This window comes from Hippoglossus hippoglossus, chromosome 13 (genome assembly GCF_009819705.1).
Source record: "Hippoglossus hippoglossus isolate fHipHip1 chromosome 13, fHipHip1.pri, whole genome shotgun sequence".
In the NCBI taxonomy this organism is placed as follows: Eukaryota; Metazoa; Chordata; class Actinopteri; order Pleuronectiformes; family Pleuronectidae; genus Hippoglossus; species Hippoglossus hippoglossus.
The window spans coordinates 24,701,446-24,715,116 of NC_047163.1; the positions used below are offsets into that span (position 1 = coordinate 24,701,446).

Genomic DNA, 13,671 nt, shown 5'->3' on the forward strand with positions numbered 1-13,671 from the left:
ATCTCTTGCGTTGGTTTCACATCAAACACAACAAAAAAAATCTGCGCAACATTACTCACACAGAATAAACCAAACTCATTCAAAATGCTGTCAAGTAGTGTCAACACGGATAAATGGGCTGTAACCCCCCCATCATATAATGGCACAACCAAAGGACAATGACTCACCTGCACAGCATTAAGGGGATAGCTAATGGAGCGCGGCGGAGGCTGGGCAACACGCAGGGTCTTGTGTTTCTTGAGGCGGTCGGCCAGCAGACTATAGATGGCACTGTAGTGATCATATGCATCTGTTTGTAGAGACTATGGTGTAAAAATAAAATAAAAAATGATGTTAAAATCAAGATGACTTTTGACGAGAAGTGCTGAAAACCTAAAATACATAACGGCATATTTGTGTCCAAACCTGAAGTGTGCGTTCTCTTTCCAGGCCGATCTCTGACATGGCTATGAGCACCTGCTCGTTGATGAGCTCTGTCTCTCTCTCCGTCTTCACCTGCACACACTCTGCTATCAACTGGAAGACAGAAGAAATGGGGAGAAGAGTTGAGGGGGGATTGTGAGCAAAATGGTGAAAGGCCGTGTCAAACTTCCATAGCCTTTCTTACGGACACAATTTGAAACATACAACCACTTGTAAACCCCCCCCCCCCCCCCCAAAAAAAGGAAATAGTTCAGAAAAAAGATAAACCAAAAACAGTGTGTTTGAAATAAAATTCCTAAATAGTGAGGTGGAAAATTAGATGGGTAGAGAATTATTTTCACTAAATAATTCTATAGAGGCCTCACCCTGTCAAAGTCAGGGTCCGGGTCTCCTTGTCTCATCCACTTGTTCTTACAGATCTGCTCCATGGTCAACCGTCTGCTGGGCTCCAGAACTAACATGTGTCTGATCAAGTACTCACAGTCTGTGGCAACACACAAACATGCATTCTCACATAAGACCACTTTAACATAAATAGAGTAGAGTATACAGTGTAGTTTATTAAAACTAGTTTAAGAGATAGTGATAATAACCAGGAAATAGGTTTTACCAGCTTAAATCGCTTCATGAAAAGCCATTTTCAAGTTGTTTTCTTCATTATACTAGTAACAATAATGAAAACTTACTGCCATTTGTTAAGAAAATGTCTAAAGTATACTGAAAATAAAACTGCAGTCACCATCTTTTAATCAAAAACTCAGGCATGTAGGCCCAAATTGTAGTTGGAAAAAAAGATGGTAACAAAAACTATAGAGAAAAGTTGTTAATGTTGAGTCCACTCACGTCATATAATAGCAGAAATACAAATCTCCCATACACATGTTAACCCTCTAATGCAGCTTAACCAGATTCTATCTACTTTCTCCTTATTTAGTTTAAAATCATATTTTCGGCACTTTTTTATATTTCTGCAGGAGTGGTTTCAGTTAATGTTTGATATGTTTTCTTTAACAATGTGAAATCATGTCCCTGTTGGGATTAAATGTGAGTGTTGAGTAGGAGGAGTGCTTCACAAAAAAGTAATAGAGTCTTGGTTGTGTTTGAATTTGCTTGGTTACATAGTGCAGCAGTAGGGATTTGTGCTGGAGGAGAAGGTGGACAGAGGGAGTCAGGTTTGACAGAAGTCCTACCTGTGGACATGAAGAAGGGGATGCGGAACTTGCCACTGAGGACACGTGCCCGTAAATTTTGTAGAGTGCTGCCATCAAAAGGCAGGGCGCCACACACCAATACATACAACACCACACCTAAGCTCTATAGAAAAGACAGCAGGAAACGAAAGTATGAGTTTAGTTTTTAGGCAGGCTTCAACAAAGAATAATTTAGTTAAATTTTAATTATCAAATGATGACAGCCCATTAAAGATTCTTAGTTCTTTCTGGAAAGTTCAAGTTAAATAGCTACACCCTGCGATGCACCCCAGCAGGGCCTCATGTATGACTAAAAGTCTACTCACCCATATATCTACTTTTGGCCCGTCATACTCCTTTCCCTCGAAGAGTTCTGGTGCGGCATAGGGAGGGCTGCCACACCACGTCTTCAACAGCTGGCCTCGAGAAAACAGGTTACTGAAGCCAAAATCTGACAGGGGGAGAGAAGTTTATTAAATCTTATCACACTCCTCAGCAGAGAAAATTGAATCAAATAAGGAAAATGCTCCCAAAGTACATGCTGTCACTTGCCTACACCTACTCACTAGGACGGCCCAAAACCACTAAATTAAGTTAACCACCCTTACATTCTTAAGCGCAAACACACACACACACCTGCGATTTTGATGTTGAGGTTGTGGTCCAGGAGCAGATTCTCAGCCTTCAAGTCTCTGTGGACGATGTTGCGGCAATGACAGAAATGAACTGCTGCCACGATCTGCTTGAACTTTTTTCTGGCGTCCTTTTCTGCCATCCGCCCGTGAGCCACCAGGTGGTCTACACACACGCACACAGACAAAGTACGGCTCAGAGATTTGTGTTATACGGGCAAAGTGCATCTGCAGCTAAAGGTTTAGTTAAACTGAAAGCCTGTTTTCCCCAAGAGACAGACGACATTAACATACAAGAGACTGGACCTGACTTACAGCATCAGTAAGGCACATTTGAACTTAATGAATGCTTAATTGACATAAGAGACAATATAAAGATAACCGTAAAACAAGAAACCAAGCAGTGTCAATAAAAAAGTTTTTTTGTAGTGTAATACAAGAATGAACAAGGAGTTTAGAGAAACAAAAAATGAAGGACACAAATAAAAAATAAATCCCTCTCATAACCAAAATTCGAATTAGATTTAGATTTTATTTAGCAACATTTAAAGATATTTAAAAGATGATGGCCTGCAAGTTTTTTGGACAAACTGCATATTTGAACAGCACTAAAACAACAACAGAAATGCAAACTAAAAAGCACAGGCAATAACAAAAATGAAGTCCTAAACAAGGCAACAGTGGGGAACTCCCTTACCAAATATCTCTCCACCGCTCGCATACTCTGTTACCAGATAAATCATCCTCTCCGTCTCCATCACCTAAGGGCATAAACAAAGGATAACAGGACCTACAGACCATCGGACAGACCAACATCTGAGGTTGGTGGTTCGCCCGTTACACAACAGAATGAGTAAGCTTTCTTTGGCATACAAACAGGCAGATTTATATAGAATAAGAATGCCAGTGTAGTACTCAGTATATGTATGCGTGAGGATTTGCTGTCAGCATTAATTATCCAAATTTTACGGACTACATGTTCTTGTGATTAAGTGGCAAGTTAATTGGATTATGTTTGAAACACTGACGGCTGTTTAAGACAAGTTGCTGGGCACGTCTTGTGAAATGTTGGCTTGAAGACTGGGTTGGTTTTGTGTTACGATCCCCATACACCTGAAGAAGTGAAAGCCAATAGGAAACTGTTTTCCTCAAGAATATGGTTATACTGGACAGCCCGCAGTTCTGCATCAATGAATGTGAAATAAAATGTTTCCTTTTATTTTACAGCTATAGCCAATATTTTTGTGCAAATAAGTCAAATAGAAAAAAGGCAGGTAACATCAGGTCCCCCTTAACCAACACATTATATTTGTTTGTTGTCAATTGGGCCACAGGTCTGAGGTGTAAGATCTGAGCAGTGTACATGTACCTCGTAGCCTTCGTGGGCTAAGGTGTGTACCTGATAGAGGCGGATGATGTGGGGGTGCTTCAGCAACTTCATGATTTGCACCTCTCTGAAGATCTTTTTCAGGTTCTCATCGTCCAGCTGGGTCTTATCCACTATTTTTATAGCCACCTTGAGACAGAGAGAAGGGAGGGATAAAGGGAGGGATAAGGATGAATCATAAGAGAGGGTGAAGTGGTGAAATGAAAGTGCAAGATTACGAAGGAAACGGTGAGGGATGGAGTGGTTGTACGAGACAGGGGGAGAGAGAAAAAGACAAAAAGTCAGCTTTAACCATGCAAAGTGTTTATAACCTCTTGAGCTATCTAAAAGTAGACAATACATTTGGGGTAATGGTATGTAGCTGACACTTAACTACAGGCAATAATTCCAGAACACGGCTGCGGTGCCTGTGAAAATTACTGTGATGACACAATGATCACAGAGTCAGGCTCAGTCTAACCTGACCTGGCACAGCACATCTATTAACAAAATACAATAAATACAACAAGAAAAAGAACAACATCAGTAGCAACAACATACTAGAACTACACACTTGCACTTTTAAGATGAACAGCCAAACTATATAAGGACAAACATAGTGCTTTCTTTGCATTCCAGCTTGTTTGGGTAACCTGACCTACGCCATGACCTTCGACTGCAAGAAAGAATATTGTGTAACTGCCGAGCCCTCGACAATGGCTTCGGCGGTGTGGACGGTGATGGTGTGTGACAGGAGCTTTGCTCTGCCACTTAGGAATGGGTAGATGACTTTAATGACTTAATCAAGCGAAGCTAATGGGACTGCCCCAAAACACAGCTCCTGCCAAAAATAGACGGATCGAGCTCAGTCTGTGTGGAAAAAATGAAAAGCATGCATCCTGCATCAACACACACATACAAAACACATACATGAGTGCAACCCTGAGCTCCCCTTTTCCTGATAAGAGACATGAAGATGATGAGTCCATCTGAAGCCCGACAAGGCTGACTTCCTGTTGCAGACAGGAAGGGGAAGTGAGGGAGAGCAAAGAGGAGGCTCCTAGGAGAACACAGAGCCACAGCTAACTGGCATTAATCCAGATCAGTGTGCAACAGTTATGGAAAACAAGCATTTTAGTTTAGTTAATGTCTTCCTTTATGTTAATGGTAAACTGAGGTCAGTTGACCAAAAATGATTCTTGAACAGTTTATACAGAACGGACTCTGTGGAAGAATTCTAAATTTAAAAGATGAAGAGACAGTCCATATGTTGCTTTATAGTGTAACTTTGTGTGTTTGTACCCATAAATGTTTGTTTTACTATTTGTTGCACTTCTTGTCCTGAAATGTATCACACTGAGGAGCAACATTTCATTTTCCTCTAAATTGACATTTATGTGTGAAATAAATCTGCACTTGAACATGAAAGAGTTAGAATTAAGCTAATGAGCAAAAATATTTGTTATTATCACCAACTATATCCAGTTAGTTTTTATAGGGTTACATTTGGCTATTTAAAAGTAAGTTATGTAAATTATGTTATTTAGTTGCCTTATTGTTGAAGGTTGGTCAGTGAATCTGTGTTTCCTGTCATCATAGTGCAGTGTATCTGTTTGGGACTTTTATTGTGAAGGGGTCAGCAATGGAAGTTGTTCTGTTTGGGGAGCGACGTGTTGACCAGTTCCCTCTTCTCAAATAACGTTTCAGTGGCTCGTACACACAAGCGCACTGCGCACACACAAAACTTGACTCATGAGAGATTTCACCGCACAGCACACACAAATTACGTGACTCGCGAGAGGCAGGAAACCGTTAGATATCGTAGTTTTTACAATTCTTAAGGATATGAATACCGTTGCGTTATGAAACCGTGGCTATCGTAAAATCGGTTAATTCTGACATCCCAAATCCTGACTTATGCTTTGAATAATGGCCAGACGTGTTTTTGCTTAACATAACAGCGTTTCCCACAGAATTAATTTAATCTATGGCTGTTGTGGCGGTGCACATGACATGCGCATGAAGGTCACTCTAATGTACAACAGATTCAGATTGACACATACACAGACTAAAGAGTGAAATAGAACCTTTTCATGTAAAAGAAAGAAACTGCACTGCATGCCATTGGTGGGTATGCATTTACACCTGCAGCTGAAACAATGAGGTCTAACCTCTCTGTGGATGGTGAAAACTTTATGGACGAAGCAAGTGTTACACACAACTCCAGACGTAACATGACGCACAATGCCAGGACATCAGGATTGAAGTGACTGGAACGATCCACATTCATGATCCGACACCACTGGTTAATTACTAAATACAGGTGTATGTCAGTTTGTGTGAAGAGCGACAGAGACGAGGAGACACATACACACACAAATAACGATCCTGTGGTGGTTGTGATGGTAGATCAAATAATCGGCATTAATTGTAATCGAGGTAAAAGTTTGAAAAAAATCATGATATTGATTTGAAGTCATATTGCCCAGCCCTAAATCAGGGCGTTAATATTTCACTGATGTATGCCTACCATCATTATAAAAAAAGTGTATACATGTCCACAGCCTTATGAAACAGTAGAACTCTAACTCGTGTTCTTGAGAAAACAAACACCGACTGTGGCGTAAACAGTCCAGAACAGATTATGTGACATTCAATCTGAGTGCCTGTACACCATCGCTACAGTCCCCGATGAGATGGGAGAAAACTTCTTTCACACATTCTACAAATTCCAGTCTATGTGTATGTCCAGCCATGACGCTCTGAGTAAATTAAGAGCAGGTGAGAAAGCAGGCAAATAACATTTAAATTGATAGAATTGACAGAATTGATATACAAAATGAATAAACTATTTATATTGCGTGCATATGTAGTATGTATTTTGCATTTTAATTATGTTTTATTTGTTGTTTCCAGCAATTGGTGAACAGTTAAAAAAATTATCAGAGCACTGATAATGCTAAACTTTTAGGTTTAATAATCTATTCTTGGCATTAACACCAAGTTTCAATCCCGGTGCATTCAGGAACCGTCAGAAATCCTAACGTCCCCTAGCTGAGACACTTCCTGCGGCCTTTAACCAGTTGAGCTGGTTAAAGGGGCACTGTTAAGGGGCAAACGCTTAACAGCTTAAAATGCTTCGTAGAGCTAGGTACTGATGCGACATATCTTTGGAAAGCTACGATTCTTTTGATTCGATTGATGCAAACCATTTCAAGATACGATCACCACAGCAGGTACAATCAACGCCTCTGTCAGACCACCAACAAAAACAAAACAATAACAAAATGGAGGTCACTCACCTAAGAAGCCTCATCGTAATCCACAGATCGATAACATTCCAACAAAAACGGTCTTGTTACATTTCCAAAGGTCCAGACGATCCAATCCAGTAACATATTTAGTCTAAAACACATTATTACATCAATAAATACCCACAGACTGCTGCTGCATCATTTCAAACTAGCCAGCAGCTATGTGTAACGTTTGATGTATTTTCCCTCGTAACTCCCGTTTGCATGTAAACACAGCCGATATCTTGATTTCAAAATGGAGGCTGCACTCTGAACTTTAGATTGACAGCTCACTTGACCCAATAGAAGCTGGCATGTCCTGTCCACAGCCTACGAGAGACCTCGTTGAAGGACAGTGCCTGCCCTCTTCTGTCGTGTAAAGAGTGAGCCAATTGCAACCGATTGTTCTGATGACTGGCACTTCGTATAGCCAATGAAATTTCGAACACGCAGATATGCCGCTTCAGGGGGTAAATTTAAAGCCACAGCGAGGAAATCACTGCGTAAAGACGAACAGCTGTGCGTAAAAGGCAAAAAAGTGTTGTTTTTGTGTATGGCCCTCTGTTTCACTGTGTGTGTGTCTTTAGGTGTTACTTCTGATCTGGGGGAGGTGTGTGTGTGTGAGTGCCCCTTTTCTTTCACTGTGTATGTGTGTGACCATGGTTACCAAGGGCCTTTGGAGTCTCCAAATGGCCTTTTTTGGAAAACACCTAGACATATCCTTAGAAAAACATGTGTAAAATATTCATTTTATGTGGTATTGTTATCAAATATGAACTTGGGCTAGGTAAGGCTTCATGCTGTGGTCCCATTGTGTTTTCCAGCTCATAAGTCCCAGCTAGAGTTATCTGCAGGCATCTGTTTACCAACATTTTCAGGCGGAAATAAAAACCTTCTACTTCAGTGTGTTCCAACTTCTATTACTCAATGTCAGTAGCACTTACAATGATTCTGACTGTTGGGGGACAAAATTCAGAGTGTTACCTTTCAAAAGAGACCAAAACCATGCATGTACTCCAAATGGTTCAAGAACAGCTTTCAATTTACTTTGGGTATGCCTTTTAGGCAAATTTCACCAGAATGAACCGCTTCTTAACTGGTTAATGAATTTAACTTTTGTACAGTGATTTGGAGAAGATTTCAAAATATCGAGATATATATTGTGTATCGCATATATAGCCTAAAAATATTGTGATATTTGTTTTAGGCCATATGGCCCAGCCCTACATGAAGTTACAAACACAGACCTGACTAGATCAGTGGTAATGCTCGCTTGTAAACCGGCCAAGGTACAGTTAATGTGTTGTGAGTGAGAGTGAGTACCTTTACAGTAATCTGCTTTGCATTGCCGTCAATGACTCTGGAATCTTTTGGAAGATCACGCGCGCACACACGCACGGGAGGCTGACTGTAATGAGATGACGTGTCACATAGTCCCTTAGATCACAAGACTATGACCTCAACATAGCAACATGCCAGAGCAGCTGGTGCCCAGAGTCTCAACCAGTTACTGTACACACACACACACACACACACACACACACACACACACACACACACACACACACACACACACACACACACACACACACACACACACACACACACACACACACACACACACACACACACACAGGTGATTGATGCCTAAACTACGGCAGCCTGCAATACATTTATATCTCCCCCCAGTTTCAAATTCAACTAAAAATTTAAAACAAACTTTGTAAACCAATCAACAATCAATTATTCAACAGCACAGGGAGAAATCCCACCACATTAGTAGGCCTAGATTTGTTGCGTCATCACACCCAAGAAGACTCAAGGCTGTAACTGCTGCCGAAAGGTGTCAAGAGTAAAGGGTCTTAATACCTGTGTCAAAGTGATATTTAAGGTTTCAACCTCAATCAAAAATACTTTCTTGATGCCCTGTACATGGACACAACAAAGCATTGACTGGATGAGGTAGACACTGAGCTGTACACAGCAGCATGTACTGAGAAGTTCATTGTGCAACACACCTACCCTCATGTAAACGTTTGTTGATGACGATATTTCAATGCCATTGTTTAATTAACACTAAACAAAGAGTAAAAACAAATACCTGCATTTTCAGCCCAGTTTTATTTTGGACAAACATTAAACTGACCTATTAAATGTGTATCACTACACGTCAGATAAGGGCACAGCTTTTGCCATGTTGCTTGTTTTTAAGAAACCATTTACAGAGCAAAGCATAATGTGGATTTTTCAGAGTTCAACTGCACGTATTAACCACATGTTTAAATATCGGCAATTCAAATTCCCCCATCTAACTGAATGTGGTTCATTGAGCCATGATGAAAACGGTTACAAATATATAAAATATAACTGAAACTTAATATTTAAAGCCCCTCTCAGTATAATAGAGTACAATGAAACAGTAAAACATGCAGCAGCCCCAAAATTAACCATTAAGGTGTATCGACCCTTGTAAAAAATGTTTCACAAAGACATAATTATTTCCTTCGTGAAGGTGGAGATATATCATTTTGCTAATATAATGGTCCGCCTCAGAGAATTCATTTAACTGTATAAATATGCATACAAACTAACACACACACACAAACATTCATTCATTCAGTCCACCCTGACGCAGATCACTCACCTTACTCTCTCGCTGATACACAAACACACACTAACTCAGCTGGCGTCTCTGACCAGCTACAGTTTAAACGTTGATTTGCTTGTAACCACCGCCGCAATATCAACACTGATCACTACATAATGATCGATACTTTTCCTAAATTAGTAAAAACTTTCTTCATAGCTGCACGAAGTCCGTCTTTTGATTAGTCTCTCTCTCTCTGATTGAATTTTCCAGCATATCCCCTAATGCACTGTGTGAATGGGTGAATGTAAAAACTGTATTGTAAAGCGCTTTGACTGGTTATCGAGACTAGAAAAGCACAATACGAATACAGAGCATTTACATTTAGTTGAAGCTACTGTATGTGTACATAAATCAGCGACTTGATTTGATAAATATAATCACAGTTCTGGATAATGCAACATTTATTCCAATAGTCACTGATGAAATAATACTGAAAGTATATAAATATTATTGGAACACAGCCAAAAAGCTGTACACTCTGAAATTATATAGCATTTAAAGTTGACTAAGATTTTATGTATAATGTTCATGGTGCCTTCCAGGAATCTTGAGAACTCTCCAGATTTTGAAAACATTCTCATGACACAACTATAGTGTGGCTAATCCTACATAGCGAATTAGGTCTCTGGTGTATCGTCAGTACAGTGGAAAGCACAGGTAAGTGCATGTTACATGTTCATGTGTACACACACAAACACACACGTTTGTACTTCTATCTTAGTGAGGACACTCATTGACATAATACATTCCCTAGGCCTTTACCCTAACCATCCAAACTAAATGCCTAACCCCAACCCTTACCCTAACCTAATTCTAACCCTAACAAGTCTTAACCCTCAAACAACCCATTGAAAAAGTGAGGACCTGTCAAAATGTCCTCACTGTAGGGTCTATGCTTAAAATGGTCCTCACAAATATATAGGTACAGGAATACACACAAAGTTGCTGTGACATAATGTATGAGGTTAACCTTCATCCAGAGGTCACAAAGATAACACCTCACTAGAGGTGTAATGCTTGAGCTTAACCTTTATCAGAGCATGGGAGAATGTAATGTGCACATGCGTACACACATATACTTGTTCTGGGATTATGCTACCTTTTATTTACAATAATAATAGCTAATAAGAACTTTCTTGGTACACAAAGGTTATTGTTGCTGTGTGTGTGTGTGTATGTGTGTGTGTGTGTGTGTGTGTGTGTGTGTGTGTGTGTGTGTGTGTGTGTGTGTGTGTGTGTGTGTGTGAGAAGGTCACAAAATATCACACACTAGAAAGGACCAATGCAGGTCAGCACTAGCTCCACTCCTTTATGACTGTAGTATGCATGCGCACATGCAGTATGAGTCAGCTCCATGCCTTTCAGAGATGTTCTTGTGTGTACGAGATTGTGTGGAAATGACTCAGTCGAATGTGTTAGGATGAAAGTACAAGACTGGGGACATGCTACAGAGTGGCAAAACTGGGCATCACACATTTGTCTGCAATTAGCATTTTCCCGTTGGTGTAGGGCTGGGCCATATGGCCTAAAACAAATATCGCAATATTTTTAGGCTATATCGCGTCACACAATATATATCTCGATATTTTGAAATCTCCTCCAAATCACTGTACAAATGTTAAATTCATAGTCCACAGAAAGTGGCATAGGTAGCGTACTTTAGCATTTGCTGAATGCACCTCGTCGGAAGATAACATTAAGGCTTAAAACAAGGTGTAAATGACCTTGTTTCGAGTCGAATATAAATGTCAGGGCTTGCCTTATGATCATTGAGCAGAACAAACTGTCAATAACCGTCTCTGAACATTCGTAAACTCGCTGGGACTATTCACTTTCTTTCTCTCCATGCTCTCTGAGTCTCTTCCCTCCTTCTCCTGATACAAAAATACAAACACGTGCAGAAGAGTTTTATGGCTGGGCAGGGGAGCGAGCAGTCTGTTGTGAGAAGGGCATGAGAAGAGGAAAGAGAATTTCATGCTGACGGCTTAAAACATTCACGTGACAATTTATACTCAATAGTCTTGAGTCTTTTAAGGTCTTAAACTTATAGGTAAAGTGCCTTGAGATAATGTATATTATGATTTGATGCTACACAAATAAAATTGAATTGAATAGTCGCAAAATAGTAATAGCCAAACCGACTGATTCTGCATTGTCGGAATTCCCATCTTGATATGGGCATATCTCAAAAACTTTAAAAACAAACTACAAAGTTCAAATAATAATTTGGAAATCTTTATAATCAAATTGTATCATTCATCATGGTTTATTGACTTATATAAGCTTTTAATGTGATATAGACTTTAGTAATATGAAGTATTTTAGGATCCTCCAAGAAATGACATCACAGTAAACAAAAATACCAAGGGCGGCACTGGCAGACCATTTCTAGTTCAAAGGGTTAAGAAATGCTACAAGGATTCACAATTCAGTGTTTTAGCCCACCACAGTCTAGTTTGTCTTCGATGGTTTCACAATGATCCGAATACATTTAACAATTCTCATAATAAAATTACAGTGCTCTGCGGGGCAGGCAGAATACGGTATAAAATTAATAAATACCGACTTTGCTTTGTGCGTTCGTTGCAACGACAAGCTTACAGTTCTCAGCAGGGACGACACACCTGCCCTCTCTGTTTTTCGGGTGCTCATGACAATGTACATGTTCATTGAGCAATCCTAACATGAACATTTTCATAAAGAACCAAAAACATTTTTACACTTCTCATAATAACATAAGAGATCTCTAACTTGGTGTTTTGCTTCGTTGCTGCATTATATAGCTGTGTGCAGTACTAGTCCAAAACGTTAACTCAAGAACTTGTCTTTAACTTTTTGGTCTGTCACTTGGAATCTGTTGCTCGTGAACAAATCTGCCTAGTTATTTAATTCAGAAACAAACTTTAACTGTTTTTTCTGACAGTTTGCTGTGTCACAATATTGTTATTGGGGCATAAAGTAACATATGCTATGATAGAGAATTTTTTACATGTTACCCACACTGCACAGATCATGTTATGAACACTGCACAGGGCCTTTTTTGGACCAAAAAACCCATATTGTGTCAATCACAGCAGTTCTTCTGGCTGGAAGCAATAAATTCAATGGCCTAGTTAAAGGTGGGATTTCCCAGCTCACTGTACAAATTTTACTGAATCTGCAATATGTCAAAAAAGACAGACAGAATAAGACACACTTCATGGCAGACAATGGCAAGTCACTTCCATTCAGAATTGGTGGTTGGGGTCTGCAACTATCATCATCTCTATGGAAACCAGCAAGACTTCAATGGAACGACCTTTCCCCAACTAAGAGCCTTGGCAACACAAATCACCTCTAACAACATATAGTGCCGTGGATGATGATGATGATGGAGCAGAGTTGAGATTTTGAACTGTGTATGCTCAGTTGCCATGAACTGAAGGGGGGGGGGGGGGTATAACCATAGGTGCACTACAGAATAACACTGATAAAGGCTTTAGTGTCCTCTGTCATGTCATGTAACAGAGACACACACACACAGTTTGGACTGTGTTATTTGCTGCAAATTATCACAACTGAGAATGTAGGAACAGACAACCTGAGGGCAACAAAATAAGTGAAGCAGAAACACAGCCTTTATCATATTATTTACCTAGATAAAATCACGCTCGAGTATGCCTCTGCGTGGTTTGGAGAAACAGAGAGGGGATGATGTATGTTAGAGAACTGTGTGCGAGTGTGACTGATCGAGAGAGTGAAATTGTTACACAGTACATTAGGCCTGTTACCTAACGCTTGCCATCCTGCCTGCCCTCTTCCTCATGCTCATCCTTTTCTTGCCTGAAAAACACTCGAGAGGAAAGGGGAGACGACAGGAAAAACAACAGGGGGGAAAAAACGTTTCCGCACAGAGGCAGGTCAGGACACGCAGCACAGTGCCATCTTTTACCAATCATGCTCACCTTGCTGTGGGCACAAAGAGATAGAGGGCTCTTCAAAGCAAATCTTTACTTGATCGTTAGTCAGCTGCATTTTTAGTAATTACTACCGATGACTAGGGATGTCACGATATGAAATTTTAGTGCCACGATTATTGTCAGAGGAAATATCATGTTTTCACGGTTATCGATACTAT

General features: G+C 40.1%; 1 protein-coding gene across 4 annotated transcripts in view; it reads right to left on the bottom strand.

The window, feature by feature from the left end:
* Nucleotides 1–13,671, bottom strand: part of sik3 (SIK family kinase 3) — a 36,243-nt gene that overhangs the window by 18,747 nt on the left and 3,825 nt on the right. For all 4 annotated transcript variants that reach the window (XM_034603821.1, XM_034603823.1, XM_034603820.1 and 1 more), the window contains exons 2-9: nt 3,645–3,761; nt 2,943–3,006; nt 2,250–2,411; nt 1,940–2,064; nt 1,614–1,737; nt 789–907; nt 406–516; nt 168–302 (exon numbers count right to left, since the gene is read on the bottom strand). In XM_034603821.1, the coding sequence (XP_034459712.1) occupies nt 168–302; nt 406–516; nt 789–907; nt 1,614–1,737; nt 1,940–2,064; nt 2,250–2,411; nt 2,943–3,006; nt 3,645–3,761 (957 nt within the window). The remainder of the gene's footprint in view (nt 1–167; nt 303–405; nt 517–788; nt 908–1,613; nt 1,738–1,939; nt 2,065–2,249; nt 2,412–2,942; nt 3,007–3,644; nt 3,762–13,671) is intronic.